The sequence below is a fragment of the Budorcas taxicolor genome, chromosome 5, assembly GCF_023091745.1.
Source record: "Budorcas taxicolor isolate Tak-1 chromosome 5, Takin1.1, whole genome shotgun sequence".
Taxonomy (NCBI): domain Eukaryota; kingdom Metazoa; phylum Chordata; class Mammalia; order Artiodactyla; family Bovidae; genus Budorcas; species Budorcas taxicolor.
In genome coordinates this window covers 157,323,683-157,340,337 of record NC_068914.1, presented here as the reverse complement: position 1 = coordinate 157,340,337, position 16,655 = coordinate 157,323,683, and the positions used below count along the sequence as shown (strand labels likewise).

Genomic DNA, 16,655 nt, shown 5'->3' with positions numbered 1-16,655 from the left:
ACACCCCAGCCGCTCAGCAGCGGCGGCCACTCGGCCTGGTCGGGAGCACTCGCACGGCATGCAGGAGGGTTGTTGGTGCGGCTGGATCAGAACAGGCGGCTCTGAGATGCAGGTGGAGGTGCCTCGGGGACGTGACTGGGATTCAGGACCTGCACGGCCCATAGGCAGGTCTGGGTTCCCAGACAGTTGGGCCCTGGAGCCCGTGGCCTGGCCAGCATCGTGGAAGCCCTCGGGGACCCTGCGCTGACTGCAGAGCCTCCCTGTGAGCTCCTGTGAAGCCAGCCTTTAGAAATGCAGGTCCTCATCCATCTCAATGCTGATCTGAAACTATTGGCAGAATCCTTTACAGTCATGGGGAAACCTCCTGTGTGGGAACTGTGGTAACAGTGCCATTGGCCTCAGTCAGCGCCGGCCTGGAGCGTGGTGGCAGTACAGGGAGGCTAGCGCACACAAAAGGCCTCCTGAGGGATGGACCTGGAGAGGCCAGGGACAGGTTCAGACGCAGGCTTTGGGACCAAATGGCCTGGGTGTGACTCCCTGCCTTGTCAATTATTCTGTCTGTGTGTGTGTGTAGCTTTAGGCAAGTTACTACTTTTTCTTATCCTCAAATTTCCCAAACTGTAAAATGGGGATAATAACAGTAGCCACATCCTAGCATTGTGAGAGTTAGGGAATGAAAGTAAAAGTGAAAGTCACTCAGTCATGTCTGACTGTTTGTGACCCCATGGACTATACAGTCCATGGAATTCTCCAGGCCAGAATACTGGAGTGGGTAGCTGTTCCCTTCTCCAGCGGATCCTCCAAACCCCAGGATCCAACCTTGGTCTCCTGCATTGCAGGCAGATTCTTTACCACCTGAGCCACCAGGGAAGCCCGAGTTAGGGAATGAATACGTGTAAAGTGAACTGGACATGGAACAACAGACTGGTTTCAAATAGGAAAGGGAGTACGTCAAGGCTGTATATTGTCACCCTGCTTATTTAACTTATATGCAGAGTACATCCTGAGAAATGCTGGACTGGGAGAAACACAAGCTGGAATCAAGACTGCCAGGAGAAATATCAATAACCTCAGATATGCAGATAACACCACCCTTATGGCAGAAAGTGAAGAGGAACTCAAAAGCCTCTTGATGAAAGTGAAAGAGGAGAGTGAAAAAGTTGGCTTAAAGCTCAACATTCAGAAAACAAAGATCATGGCATCCGGTCCCATCACTTCATGGCAAATAGATGGGGAAACAGTGGAGACAGTGTCAGACTTTATTTTTGGGGGCTCCAAAATCACTGCAGATGGTGATTGCAGCCATGAAATTAAAAGATGCTTACTCCTTGAAAGAAAAGTTATGACCAACCTAGATAGCATATTCAAATGCAGAGACATTACTTTGCCGACTAAGGTCCATCTAGTCAAGGCTATGGTTTTTCCAGTGGTCATGTATGGATGTGAGAGTTGGATGTGAAGAAGGCTGAGCGCCGAAGAATTGATGCTTTTGAACTGTGGTGTTGGAGAAGACTCTTGAGAGTCCCTTGGACTATAAGGAGATCCAACCAATCCATTCTGAAGGAGATCAACCCTGGGATTTCTTTGGAAGGAATGATGCTAAAGCTGAAACTCCAGTACTTTGGCCACCTCATGCGAAGAGTTGACTCATTGGAAAAGACTCTGCTGCTGGGAGGGATTGGGGGCAGGAGGAGAAGGGGACGACAGAGGATGAGATGGCTGGATGGCATCACTGACTCGATGGACGTGAGTCTGAGTGAACTCCGGGAGGTGATGATGGACAGGGAGGCCTGGCGTGCTGCGATTCATGGGGTCGCAAAGAGTCAGACACACTGAGCGACTGAACTGAACTGAAAGTGGTGTCAGGCATCAAAACAGGTGCCGGCTGGGAGCTCTGTCCCTCTGATGCGGGGGTGGGGGTCATCACACACACACAACGTATAATCTGTTCCTGTAGGGGTGTTGGTCAGCACTGTCTTCATAACCCAGTTGATGTCAGAAACTTCAGAAACTTAAGTAGCTAAATATAGTTCTATTATAGAAGTCTTCAGCTGCTTGTTAAAAAAATAAAACGTAGGTGAAAGTTGCAGTGTGTATTGTCAGCATATATTAAGTCAAGTGGCTTGAACCAGCACTGTCACTGATGTAAACCCCTAGGCTCCCTGTTGACTGCAGTGTCAGTAGACGAGAACATCTTTGTCCCAGGGATACAAAGGCAGATGGGTTTATTTTCCAGACAGGCTCTGCTCGTCTGGCGGCACTGTCCCTGACAGCGCTCTTCAGCTCGCACAGAGCAGCAGTGCCTCTCCCCACTCCCGCCCACCTTGACGGTAGTGCCCTGAGTGGAGTTGTGATTGCTCAACCGAACCAGCTCTGAGCGACCCAAGTGCACACCCCCAGCTGCACGTCTCCAGGCTGCCGGCAAGGTCCCTCTTTCCTGTGGAAGGCCACTTCTCACTGGTGTGACCCCACAGGACTGTTGTACAAATCTAAGGAAAGCACTGAAGTCTCGAGGTGGAAAACCTTTTGTGCCTGATTTTACCCCCTTCCACTACAAGGTGCTAATAACTGAACAACCCAGCACATAGCTGGGTCATGCTGGCTCCTTTTGTATGCTGGCTGTGTGCCTGCACAGGAGGGACATGGCCCTTCCCTGCAGGAGCCTGTGGCTGTGACATTCGGAAGCAAGCTCCCTGAGGCAGGAGAGACAGGGATCATTGTGCCAGGCGCTGTAGAATTTGCTGGGGCACACGGGGGCCAGTGGGGCTCTGCCTGGAGGAGGGGGCAGGAAAGGTGGCATGGAAGATGGGCAGGGTCAGTGCTAAGCACTCAGATGTTCACCAGATGGACGAATGAACAAGGGGCGCTCTTGGGAGGAGGAGGGATTACTCACAGGGACATATCAGGCAGTTAGTAGTTAGTTGGGACACTTTCTGTATCCCCAACACTGCAACACTGTAGGAAACGATTCAGAAGTGAGGAGGGTGGGGGGCTGATCCTCACAATGGAGGAGCTGGAGGAGAAAGGACGGTGGCTTCCACGGAGAGTGAGGGCAGTGAGGTCAAGCTGCAGCTCTGCCCTCGGTGTCATGGCGTTCAGAGAGGGGCCCGCTGCTGGCCTCACCAGAGAAGGTGTGTGGGGCAGGTGGGGCTGGGAGCCAGAGGAGGGATAGCATTCTAGGCCAGAGCAGCGTCTGGAGATTGCAGTGAGCATGGTCATGCAGAGGCTGAGGGTCTTGACCTCTTTGGAGCCAAGGGCCTGTTTGGGGGCTGAGCAGTCATGTGGGTACAGATAGGTTGAGGCTGAGTGGAGGTGGTTCCCCAAGAGGGTGACTCCATTAGCCGCCAATTGGCTGGAGTTGGAGCCTGGTCCATCCTGCCCACAGGCTTCCCAGCGGGGCATGGGTGGGTCGGTTGCTTCTGGCAAGTCCTCTAGCTCCCTCAGGGAACCTGCAGGCACGCCCCCGCGTCTCCATTTCCAGGCCCTGCCTTGGGTCCCCTCTCCAGCTCTGGAGGCTGGGGCACAGGAAGAGCCGAGGCTGCGGGCCAGGGCGCTTTCCCAGTGCCATCGGGGAAGCCTGGCTGCCCTCTGCCCTGGCGGGTTCTGGGAACATGACAGCGGGTTTGGGCCAGGCCTCAGTCTCTGAGGGCTCCTGAGGGCCAGGCTAGGAGAGCAGACTGCTGATTTCTGAGTCCCAGCCCTGCAGCTGGCTCACATCCCTGAAGAGGAGCCCTGTTCAGCTGTGAGCAGAGGTGCTGTTAGAGCTCAGGCCTCCCCGGATGACGCCAGGCTGGGGCTGGCCTGTGAGCACTCTCCATGGGCACAGGGAGCCTTGGAGAAGAGTATTTTGGAGATGAAGAGAACATAAATGTCTTGCTGTAGAGCATTAGCCCCAAGGAGTTGCCACACGACTAGTGTTTGCCGGCTGCTTCAGAGAAGGTTCTCTCTGCAGTTCCTCTCAGACTTCAGCACTGTGGACTTGGCACAGCACATGAGAACATCTCCTCGGGCATCATGGTTTTGTCTGGAAAGCCGTCCGTGTAGGATGGGATGCTCTGTTCCCATCCTTGGAGACCAGTTTTGTAAGTGACATTTAGAAGATGCTGCTGCCCCAGGTTCATGGATTCCGTAAAGCCTGATTTGCCATCTACCACAATCCAGGCCCTGGGCTAAGTCCTGGGGTCCCAAAATGAGTGCAGCGTCTTGGGACCCCAGAGCCAACATTCGCCGTGGCGGGCAGTCCCAGGCGGCAGCGCGGGTGCTGTGAGTGGAAGCGGGAGGGGGTGAAAGTGATGTCTCCTTGCCTCTGGGCAGCAGTGGTCCTTCCACGTGTCCTCTGCCTCCTCCTGCCCACACACACAGATCTGGGGGGCCCACCCTGCACAGAAGCCTTACTGCAGGGGTGTCGGCCTCCTTCTTGTCCCGCAGTGCTCGGACAGAGCACCCAGCAGGCTTCTGGCTTGCCTTTATTTCACCACAGTTTCCAAATAGATCCATCGATTCATTCTTACAAGCAAGCCCTGGTATCTGTTGAGCCATGACCAAGGCTTAGGGCACCAGCCTCCCCGTCCCACCGGATGTTCCACCTGTTGTCCTCCCTGCAGCCAAGACAACCCATCAGAAAAGCAACCCTGCGTGATTCTTGCCCTGTGTGGGAAGCTTCACTTTTCTGCGTTGCCTTCAAAGTGAAACCATGAGTTTTGTGTGGCTAGGACTTGAGCACGTGCTGGGAGCTGCCGGACGCCAGGAGCTCTGCCCCGGGCTCCAGCCACACTGAACGGTGACTTTTGCCACCCCCTGCACCCCACATCTGGGTGTGTGCACACCGCCAGGCCATCGAGCTGTGTGCACGTAAGCTATGTGTTTCTGGTCTGTGTGCTTCTGTGAGTTCTAACCCAGGGTGAAGAGTTTAGTGAAAACCAGTGATAGGGCCTGGCACTGTTGCACACTTGCTCTGTGCCAGGCCCCTGCCCTGCTTTCCGTGGGCGCTCGCAGTCCTCACCACTGCCTCTGCAATTGTAAGCTCCACTTTACAGGGGGGGAGACTGAGTCCCGGGTGGGGATTGTGCCAGCTGGGGGCTCAAGCTGCTGCTCTCTAGAATGCACTCCTGCCTCTGCTTGCAGCCGCCTGGGAGCCAGAAGAGACATGTTCACTTGCAGAGAGGCCACATACTCAAATGCCTCTGCTTCGGCGTGAAGTCGCCCCTTGTCTGGGTTCAGCCCTGGCGCCAACATTCATTGCTGTAAAACCCTGAGGGCTCAGAGGAAAGAGACAACCTGCTCAGAGTCCTAGGAGGAACACGGCGTTGCTAATCCCTGCTTCCCAGGGAGGACGTGAGGACTAGAGATAGCGTCTCAGGGCCAGGGGCCAAATGACACCCGAGCCCAACTGGTCCTAATGTGTCTCCTCTTCACGTGTGAACATCACACCTGTGGAGACAGGTGAAGGCAGACAAATCAGGTGGTCTTTCCTCCGCTCACTGCAGGCTTGTACCTCCCCTGCCTAAACACCATTGTTCTAAATGCCCAGTAAAGAATCACTCCATTTTTTCCTGGAAAGAATTGACCAGTCAAGATTTTTTGCCAACAAGCTTATCCTCTGAAGATTAATTTTTATTTTCTCACTTGATTTCAGTGATGGCAAAAGTAACTTGTGTAAGCCCTGTGGGAGAAAACATTTTCTATTTCTACTCAGTAACAAACAGAAATGCATGCTTTTAGAACTGGAGAAGTCCTGAGAGCTCAAGCAGCCTGTGGTGGCTTAGCCCCATTGAGAGATCTTTATACAAAAGTGTAGTGTGGGTGCAGTGAGCTTAGTGCTGAGGGACCCAGGTACAGAGGTGGGGTGAAGGAGCTGTGTCCTTTGGGGCAGGGTTTTTTGTGTTTTTTAAACAGGAGTCATGAAAGGTGGACCGAGGGCCCGGGGAGGGTGGGCCACTGAGGAAGCAGAAGTTGAGGAGGGGAGGCATGCAAGGGGGTGCTACCTGGAGGAGCTGCTGTTCTCACTTTTCCAGTCTGACAATTTCTACGCTAGATCATTTGGCTTTTCACCCTGGGTGTTCTTTCACTGCTGGAGTTTCTGCCAGAAGCAGCTTGGGCTTCAGCGAGCCCTTACTTACAGAGCTGGAACCGATCTCACTGTCTGGGTTGGCAGCAGCTCTCACAGCGAGGAGGTGCCACTCGTACAGTGCCTGCTGGAGTGCGGGGGGAATGGAAGAGGGCAGTGAGCTGTCACCAGGCAGCCAAGTGCTCCTGCCATTTCACAGGTGCTTGGCTGAAGGAGTGTGTGTGCACAAACACACGTGCCGGGGAGACAGTGCTCCGTGCAGGGTCTTTGGGGCAATGGCTCACAGGTGGGGCATGTTCTGTGCTCAGGCAAGTCCCCAGGCATCGCTGGGCCTTTATCCTGACATCTGAGCAACGTTTCCTGGAGGGGCAGAGTACAGTGAGCCTGGCCGGCCAGTCTTGAGGAGTTGAGATCTGAAACAAACTTTGTTTAAACACATCTTTCCTCTCTACGTTATTTTGTTCTGTCTTTCAGTTACATATGCAAATTGGAATCTCTCAGTTTCCCCTTCATCCATTTTTTCAGTTTGTCATTTTGAGCATTTAAGATTAAAGGATGATAATGCAGTCATCTTTAACGTTGTTAAAGTTCAGGGTTTGTGCTGTAACACAAAACAGCTAAAGGTCCCTTGCAGGGTAATGAGCCTCATCTTCTTCACCCTCCTACTTGAGTACAAATTCCAGGAACAGGAGGTGAGTCTGGGAAATGTTGGGGGTGAGAACTGAAAACCAGGAGTTGGGCCAGAGTGAGGCCCAAGGCAGAGACAGGACCCATGTGGGTCAGAGTTGAGCCAGAGCACAGAGGTCGGGCTCGAGGAGGCTGGAAACGGTGCTGTTAATGAACAGCAGCAGTGGCAGGCCAGCAAGGAGCCTCCATGTCTGACCGTCTCGAGGCCCTGCCAGGTGAACTGCGTTAATATCCTGTTTTGAGAATAAGGAACCTGGTCAGGTTTAGGGTAGCGCGGAGGTGAGGAGCTCCAAGACCTTCTGTTCCAGGGCAGAGTGAGTTGGGAGCCCAGATTGAGGGGGAGCTGGAGGCAGGTTGGAGAACTGGGGGTGGGATCCTGTAGAAATGAGGGCACCCAGAGACAGTTTGAGCGCAAGGCACAGAGCTCACGGTTCTCCAAGGACACCCCTCACTCTTTGGTGTTTACAAGCACGTGCCACAGATCTTACGGCCTTAAGATCAGCTGTGACCTCCTGTTAGGAAAGGGAGATTCAGACTAGGGGCTGGGGTAGACTGAAGAAGGGTGCCTGAGAAAGAGGCGTTGCTGGTGTGAACGGATGTGACGTCTGCTGAGTACTCCGCAGATATGAGTGGGAAGCATGGCACAGCAGGGCCGCTCCCGGAGCAGCCCCCCAGCTGCCTGGACTCCAGGAACTTAGAAACTGACCTGGGCCTGAATCTGACTGGAAGCCGGAGGAGTGCTGTGAAAGAACCGCAAGGTTCTTCTGCTGGTCTGTGCTTGGCAGAATTAGTTGTTCATTTGTCATCTGTGGAGTGTGTATCTGATGATGTGTTCTGAGAGCTGATTTTTAGCTTTCATGGGGAGAGCTCAAGAACTCATTGGATTGAGAAAAATGAATAAAGGAGCATGACTTACTGCATTGCCTGTGCCTCTCGCTGGGCGCTCAGCAGCTTCTCAGTCCCCTCATGTCTACACAGAATGGAACCTCCGCTCCCAGCACCATTCAGGCATTGAAAACACATTAGAGTGTGCCCTCTATGCTCCTGGCATGGTGGAGGGAGGAGAATAAAGGCACAGTCCTGCCTGCAAACCCCCCGTGTTGCCACATTTTGCACGTGACAGCAGACACCGCTGCGAGAGTAACAGAGGCGGGACCTTCCCGGAGGGGGTGGCATGGCATGGAGCTCATGCCCTGTGGGCCTCAACCTCAAGCCTTCAAAAAGCAGCCTTGCCCCAGAGGTCCCTTCTGCTCTTACCTCAGACTTCGCCCTCCTCCAGGCAGCCCTGACCACCTAGAGTGTTCCTTCCAGAAGTGGCCACCATCTGTAATTGTTACTTGACCCCGAGTCCCACAAAAGCAGAGACCATGACACTTTGTTCACCACTGCATCCCTGGTCCCTGGCATGGTGGTTGGCACACAGTAGGTGTTCACCCCATATTTGTGACTGGCAAGAGGGTATTGCCAGACCCTCAATCATTGAGTAATGAGTGCTCTAAGAGGTAGCCAGCCAGCTGGCGGCATTGACAGACTATTCAATTAGAAATCCTGGAATTGTGATGGTCCCTCAGAGATCATCTGATCTGTCTCCTCTCTTCCTGTTGTGTCTGAATGGACAACTTGAAGAAATGGCCAGGATTTATTGTGTGATGGCTCCCCCCATCTAAAAGCACAGGTACAGCTGAAGGGGCAGAAATGCAGGCAGAAAGACCCAGTCATTTCTGTCAGGGCAGGGCCAGTTCTTTGTGGCTCCCCTAGTGAGAGGAGGTGGAAGGAAAGTGGCCTCATCAGAGAGGGCCAGGACCTGATGAATTCAAACAAGACAGCCAAGGCCCACTCAGCCCAACTCTGCAGGCCTGTAATTAAGGAATTCCTGAAGGCTTGTCTTTCAAGGTGGCTGAGAAAATCCTGGAGCCTTGGGCATCCTGGAGCAGCTTCAGGTGAAGCATTTGTCTCCGACTCTGTGCTCTTGCCTGGAGGGCCACCATCAGCAGCTTTTCTTCCTTGTCCAGTCAGCTTGGCACAGCTGGCTCACTCTTGGACCTGCCTCTCCAGGGTGTAGAGAGGGCAGTTGTCTTGGGCCTGCAGGGTCACTGGTTAAAGGGCATAAGCATTCTGAGGATAAAATCAAGGTCATCTCTGGCCTTTCCTGGAACCTGCAGGGCTGGTTGGAAGCAGACATATCACCTATGATTTACCCGGTAAGCCTGGGCTCTGCACCCTCTCTCGCCTCAGCCTGGGGAAGTTTCTGGAAGGTGGGATCTGCCTCCTTTCGACCGCATGACTATGAGTGACTTTGCTTCTTCAAACCTGTTTCCTTTTCTGTAAAATCTCACTACCTGGGACCGTCACAGGATTACATGAGGTGACATGTGGAGCTGTGAGCTCGCTGCCTAGCAGAGTATAGGTGTGCTCTATTATGATGCCGCCGCTGATGGGAAACCTCTATGCGGGGCCCGTTACCATGGGGCCTGCAGTCCAGCTGGCCAGAGAGCCCCGCACGCGCCATTGTGACCTGTGTGGGGCAGGCTGCAGCTGCAGAGCATGGGGACAGTGTTGGGAAGGGCCCGCGTGGCCCCCACGTGGGTCAGCCAGCAGGACCCCGTGGCGGGGAGTTGGTGTCGCCTATCTGCAGGGGCAGGCGACCTTGTCCCTGGGATTTTCCAGGCAAGAATAACTGGAGTGGGTTGCTGTTTCCTTCTGCAGTGTATGCTTAGTGACTTAATTACTGCCTGGCTGTCCCAGGCTTGCCCCAGGCTGTTTTTCCACCAGTGTATTCAGAAGGGGTCCTGTGTGCCCAGCTCCACCCCGCACTGGGCATTTCCTGCTCTCTCGGTGTGCCTATCTGTTGAGGTAAAGAACTGTCTTGCTGCTCTCAGGGGCATTCCTCCAAGTCCCACGAGCATGAGCATCTCGCTCAGGCCATTAGTCCTGCGGACTTCCACGTCTCTCTGAAGTTACCACTTCACACCTTTGCCCATCTCCCCCAGGGGCCTCTCTTTCATGTTGTATTAATATATAGAATTTCCTGGGATATTCCAGATTTTAGTCCCTTGTCAACACTGACTACTTGCCAACTAGTAGTCAGCATTTGTGGAGAAGGCAATGGCACCCCACTCCAGTACTCTTGCCTGGAAAATCCCATGGACGGAGGAGCCTGGTAGGCTGCAGTCCATGGGGTCGCTAAGAGTCAGACACGGCTGAGTGACTTCACTTTCACTTTTCACTTTCATGCACTGGAGAAGGAAATGGCAACCCACTCCAGTGTTCTTGCCTGGAGAATCCCAGGGACGGGGGAGCCTGGTGGGCTGCCGTCTATGGGGTCGCAAAGAGTCGGACACGACTGAAGCGACTTAGCAGCAGCAGCAGCAGTCAGCATTTAAATCTGTTAACTTTGTCCATGTGGTTGGTTTCAGAACAGAAATCCTTAATGTGTGTGTGTGTGTGTATACTTACGGCTTTTACTTCTGAAATTTTGCTTAAGGGATCCTCTGCTGCCCTAAGTCACAAGGGTGTTTGTCTCCATTTTCTTCTAGTCTCTCTCTGGTTTAACATTTCACATTTTTATTGAGTGCCGAGACCCAGTGAGTGGAAGACAAAGGTCCATACTGTTAGGGCACAGTCAGAAGGTGCGTGGGGTTGTGTCCTGTGGGCTCTGGTCTGCACACAGGCAGAGGGGCTGGCTAGGGGAGGGCAGGGTGGCCCGGGGCACGTGTTGTGCATCGAGTCAGCAGTGAGATGGCCAAAAGCTTCCTTGGGCTCCTGGGGACGCCCAGACCCCACCGGGACTCTTTGTGGTATTGAGCCACGGGCGTGAAGGTTCGAGTCTCAACGCTGAGGCAGCACAGGGTGGGAGAGCATGAGCTTTGGGGTGTTCTGCCCCATTCTCTTCTCACTCGGGCCACTGGATTCACCCTGGAGCTTTGGTTGTAATCAGGTAATTTGTCTGGGAAATGGGCTTGATGGTCACCAACCAAAGAGAAGGGTAAAAGGAGCAAAGTGGAAGATGTCTGTGACGGGACCCTATAGGTCCCCTGACCTGTCGGCCCACGATTCCCATGGTAACTGAGCCGACACTGGGGGTGGATAGGTGGCAGGAGCTGTGCACCGCGTTCACGTTCCCGCGCATCCACTTGGGATCCTGGGGGCTCTCACTGACCTGCTTCCAAATCCTCCAGCCTCCCTGTTTCCTTTGGCGCCCGTGTTCCACAGAAAGGAGCTGGCCAGGGTAAACCAGCTGTGAAGTAAGAGAAGCAAGCCTTCTCCAGTGTGCTTGTGAGAGTCAGCTCCAGACTGTTTACACCCAGAGGAGGCATGAGGAACTGGTGCAACCTGTTTGAACCACCCTTCCCAGCACCCCTGTAATTACAAGCCCGTTGGGTTTCAGGCAGAGTCCACCGTCTCTGCTCTGATCCCCGATTATGCAGATGTTTCTGTCAACTCCAGCCTCAGACTCAGTTTAGCTGACCCAAATAAACCAAGGCTCATCTGATGCTGGGTTCTCAGGCCTGGGGGCTGAGGAGAGCCAGACACACAGGCAGCCCAGAGCCCCAGTGGGGGCCTGTGGGTAGGAAGGGTAGAGTGGCTGAGATGCACTTAGGACAGCAGGCAGGTCGGGTTTCCGGGGAGCCCCAGGCAGGACCAGGCGGTTGGGTGGAGGGAGGCGGGAGCGTGGTTTCTGGGGAGCTCTGGTCAGGAGGGGTTCTGCTCCTTCGGCCTGGTAAGTCCTGCCTGTGGGAACCACCACCCGCAGTGCCTGGGAGCCGAGTCCTGCTGCCTCTGTCCGCCCCCACCTGCCTCCTGGAGGACAGCCTGGTTCCTTTCTCCTGCTTTCCTGCTCTGGTCCCCACTGCTGTGCCCCGGAGTCAGCAGGCTACTCAGACCTACCCTCCAGGGCTTCCCCCTCCCGCACCCCAGCGTTCCCTGAGCACAGCACCCCTCAGGATGATGGCCCGACCCTCAAGATTTTTCACTGTCTGACTGACCCCATCTCCCAGGCATCCCACTGCACCCAGCCCCCTGCTGAGTCCCTAGTCGTCCCCCTGCATTCTGTGTCCCACGTGCAGGTTCTAATGAACTCTCAGGGCCAGGTCTCCATGCTGTCAGACCATCTTCATTGCCCTCTTCTGTGTGGTCTGTGGAGGTGGAGACGGTGATACCTGATGAATGTCCCTGTGTGTGGACTAAAGTGATAGCCTGTCTCCAGCCCACATGCAGCCTTTGCCTTGAGCAGAGGGCAGCAGGCAGATGTCGCAGGAGTGTCTGGGCGCCCGTTGTCATGAACACTCCCCTGTCCCCTTGGCCCCAGCAGTGCCAGCACTTAAACCTGAAACGCATGCTTTCATAAACATCCTCCTCATTCCTTGCTGCTTTTCAGATTTCTAGAGTTGTCATTTAAAGATGTGCGATATGTGCCAATGCGAAGGGCTATACCTACCTATGTGTACCTTGTTAAGAAATATCTTTTCCTTTTCCCTAAAGCTTTTCCCAAGGGTTTTGAAAAGCAAAGAGGTGGACAGGTTTCTGGGAGCCAATGTGTTTTAATATTGATTGCCAATTTGAATATTGTTGGTAACAGTGAGATGAAAACCAGGTCTGCATCGTAGCTTCATGTCGGCTGTCAAGGCTGTCGGCTGTCACTGTCTTAGCTCTTTTTGCCACCAGTTCAGCAATACCAAGTTTGTGTTTTGTTGGTTATGTTTTTCATCCTGCTATAAATTTCAAAATGACAGCAAGGCCCTATTTTAAGGGAAGTGAACATGTGAAGTCACTTCTGACTGGTTGTAAAATGCTTGCTTTCTCCTTCCTAAAAAGGGGCCACTAAAGGATGGAGTTGGAAGCTCAGGTTCAGCTTCTGTGTCTTGGTGAGCTGCTGTTCCCCAGGATTCTGGTTCCCATGGGAGTGGAGCCATCTCAGCCTATCCAGAGCTCTGGCCTCAAAGACAGCTTTTCCTGAAGGGGGCCACAGTTCCCTGCTCTCCCGATGCCCGTCTCCGTGTGTTCTTTTTGCAAGGTCTTCCTGCCGCTCCGCTGTAGCCTCTTCCTCACCTGACTATCTCAGCACGAGATGGAGGAACTCAGGTTGTTTGAACTGTTCATAAGTCAGAAGTGCACAGCAGAGAGAGGACTGTGCCCTTTTCGGTGGAAGTCGGTACTAGCCTTCCATGTTCTCTAGGAACTTCCAGATCGACCCTAAACAGAGATGAAATATGAGAGTGCTCAGCCAGGCAGAGACTTTTAGAAATTGCAAAACTGGAAAAAAGGTGACTATGGGTTTTAAAGACAGTGGGAAGAAAGGGTTGCAAATACAGTGGATTATTTTCCTGTCGTGTTTCCTCAAGGGCCTCAGGATCAGCTACATGGTGTCCTTTCTATGCAGCAGCTCTGGGAATGAGACACAGGAACACTTCAATGTTTCACTCCACATTAGCCACTAATATTTTCTCAATTACTCTTCTGTTATTTATAATTTAGACAATCTACCTTTCCTCTCATATGTGAGAAAAAGAAGTCAAGCCTCACCTTGGCCCTTGTCAAAGCTGATAGAGTCTGAGCTTTGCCATCGAGCCCTGACCTGGAAGCATGTGGAAAACTCTCAGCAGCAGCCCAGCCTCTAGGGCTGCTACTGTGGGGTCCTGACAAACAGTGCAACTTCCTTGAGCCTTGGTGTCCTCATCTTAACATGGGGACAGTTATTGCTGCTCATTAAGGCAGAGGCAGTATTTGGCGTGTAAAATACCTCCTATCGTGCCTGACATGTGGTGGGTGCAATAGGTGGGAAATAGTATTTGTTGCTCTAATTGCAAAGTAGTAATAATCCAGCATATGGCGACATCAAGGCAGCAGACAACCTGCTGCTGCTGCTGCGTCGCCTCAGTCGTGTCCGACTCTGTGTGACCCCATGGACGGCAGCCCTCCAGGCTCCGCCGTCCCTGGGATTCTCCAGGCAAGAACACTGAGAACCTGATAATTCCAGTAATGCTCCAAAGGTCTTTAGCCAGGGGTCTGTAATGTTAATTATAAAGTTACTTTAATTGGAGCTACTAAAAAATTGTTTCTATTGTTGTTTTTCATCTTTCTAGTTAGACATTCCCTACTTTGGGAAACTGTCCCTGTCCCTCAGTCTGTGAGATCCCCCTTGGGTGCCCTCAGCCCCTCACTTTCCTCCCGCACAACCCTTCTCACGCTGGTCTGCTTCCCTCCCTTGGCCCATGGGCCATGCAGACGCTCCGAATCTCGGTTTTGTCTGCTCCTGCCGGTGGTAGCTTGTCATCTAACAATGCAGGGGGCCTTTGAAGTGGGAGGGGCACAAGCACTCAAAAGCCGGCCGGCGTGGAGGTCTGGCGCTCACAGCGTGGCTCTGTCTCCTAGGTCGGGAACTACAAGCGGACGGTGCGGCGGATCGACGATGGCCACCGCCTGTGCACCGACCTCATGAACTGCCTGCACGAGCGGGCACGCATTGAGAAGGCGTACGCGCAGCAGCTCACCGAATGGGCCCGGCGCTGGAGGCAGCTTGTGGACAAGGGTAGGGAGGCCACCATGGGGCGTCTGGGGCAAACTGTCCACCCTCTCTGAGCCAGTTTCCTCTCTTGGAAGATCAGGGCAGGAGTTTGTCTCACAGTCTGGGAGCTGTGATTTTCTCCCAGCAGCACAGGCCAAGTGAGCTTTCCTCCCCTTTCCTGGGGACACAGGACTCCTGTCCTCCAGCAGCATCCGAGCCTCCCGTGGCAGTCCTTGTCAGCAGAGGACATGCTGCGCTTGCTGAGTTAACTCAGAGCAGCTCCATCGAGGCCCAGACTCTAGTAGCCTCCTGTCCAGTCAAGGGCCTTGCTGCTCAGCACCATGATTTCTGGCACCAAGACTGCATATTTGTAAGTTCGGCCAAGTAGCCAGTCAGGCAAGACTCAGTGGTGACATCCGGCAAAGTTGAACTGGTCTACATCGCAGACAGATTCTTTACCGACTGAGCCACCAGGGAAACCCATTATATGATGCAGGTTTTACCTCCCTTCTGTCTCTCGCAAAACACTCAGACGATTCTAGAGCTCAGTGAGAGCACTATGGATGTGTGGATGGTATTCAGAACGCACTTCCCAGCCGTAGAGGGGAGCTTTATTGACTACAGGATTTCCTGGGAAAGAAGTGGGTTTGTGGGCATTTCTCAGGGTGGGTTTGGAGGGGCTGACCAGGGGAAGCTAGGCCAGGATGAGGGGCCCCCAGGCATCAGGGGTCTAGACTCACTCTGTGTCTTTCCCCGGATGCTGACATGGGCAACCTGGGGAGCAGAGAATAGCACCCTGGTGCAGAGTTGGGTGGCCGTGCGTGGGTGAGGCGTGGCTGGAGTGGGCCGGCTCCTCCAGGAAGCAGTGGCTTTCATTATTTTATTTCCACCTGCCTGAGTCCCTCTCTCAGGATCCAGCTGTCAGCAGCGTCCATACTGCTTACTCAGAGCCTGAGGTTCACAAAGCACTCTTTATTTCCGCCTTTGTGGGTCCTGGTCCCCTTGGCAGGACCAGGAGCTGCTCATCTTGTAGACATGAGAAGCCAGAGGTCCTGAGGGGCTAACAGTTACTCACGCACACACACCATATGTCTCTTGTCATTATCCACTCCAGCAGTCATTGTCCTCTGGGAGCACCCTGAGGGCAGGCCCTGTGTCCTCCTGTTCCATCCTCAGCTTCTGTCACAGCCCATCTCTCTGTCACCTCAGGCCAACTACATCCTCAGCAAAATGACAGGTCAGAGTAGGGGTTTCCTTCCTGAGAACAGTGACTGAGGTGACCCAGGCAACCCTCCCTACTGTCTGGAGAGCTCCATCCAGGCCAGAGCCAGCCAGATTCCTGTCTCTTCCTCTCCTTCCCCAGCCTGGGGCTTCCATTCTGCTGAGGGCTCAGGCCTTCATTCCACAAGCTGTTTCCAGGGCCCAGCTCCTCGTGGAGGGAATGGGCCTCAGGGGAACGTGTGGTCCCACACAGGGGAAGCCAGGAGCCAGCAGGAGCCCGAGGGGTGGGCTCAGACTGGCCTGGCAGAGAGGTCAGTTCACTTCAGAATGCCCTCCTTCAAAGGCCAGCCTCAAGCAAATCAAAACTTCCAAGATGAAGAAACTTCATCTTGGAGTTTTTCAAGAGCTCAGTGTCTTTACAAAAAGGAAATCTGTGTAATCCCCCCGTTTCCCTAACAAAAGAAAACAGATCCAGCTTCAGTTCCTTATTCTCTTCTTGATCCCAGGAACTGAAAAAGGAACAGCACTAAGAAAAATATCTGAAACAGCCAAAAGGAAGCCTCCCAGCCAGGCAGGCAGACTGCCAGCCTCAAACCCCATCCTAAGTGCCGAGGTGGGCTCACAGAGGGAATCCCCTCCCAGGGCCTGTCTGGGCCCCACAGTGCCAAGTGACCCACCAGCTTCTCTTCTGTGCCAGGGCCCCAGTACGGGACGGTGGAGAAGGCCTGGGTGGCCGTCATGACTGAGGCGGAGAAAGTGAGTGAGCTGCACCTGGAGGTGAAGGCCTCGCTGATGAATGAGGACTTCGAGAAGATCAAGAACTGGCAGAAGGACGCCTTCCACAAGCAGATGATGGGAGGCTTCAAGGAGACCAAGGAAGCTGAGGACGGCTTTCGGAAGGCACAGAAGCCCTGGGCCAAGAAGCTGAAAGAGGTGCATCCGCCCCAGGGTCCTGCCCCGCCCGCAGGCACCCCTCCCACCCGCTGCCTGCTTTCCCTGGACAGTCCTCCTGCCCTCCCGGGAGTTGCTGCCACTGCCTAGGCACAGGGGGCCTGCTGAGTGCCTCATGTGCCGTTTTTACAGAACCCTTATCCACCCATTTTCCTGTCCTGGAAGCAGGGTGAGACCCACACACACAGTCTAGAACTCAAAACTGAAGCACTTCCCCCCGCCCCA

General features: G+C 53.8%; 1 protein-coding gene across 3 annotated transcripts in view; it reads left to right on the top strand.

The window, feature by feature from the left end:
• Positions 1-16,655, top strand: part of PACSIN2 (protein kinase C and casein kinase substrate in neurons 2) — a 112,289-nt gene that overhangs the window by 78,206 nt on the left and 17,428 nt on the right. For all 3 annotated transcript variants that reach the window (XM_052639314.1, XM_052639312.1, XM_052639313.1), the window contains exons 3-4: positions 14,126-14,282; positions 16,177-16,412. In XM_052639314.1, coding sequence (XP_052495274.1) covers positions 14,126-14,282; positions 16,177-16,412 — 393 coding nt within the window. The remainder of the gene's footprint in view (positions 1-14,125; positions 14,283-16,176; positions 16,413-16,655) is intronic.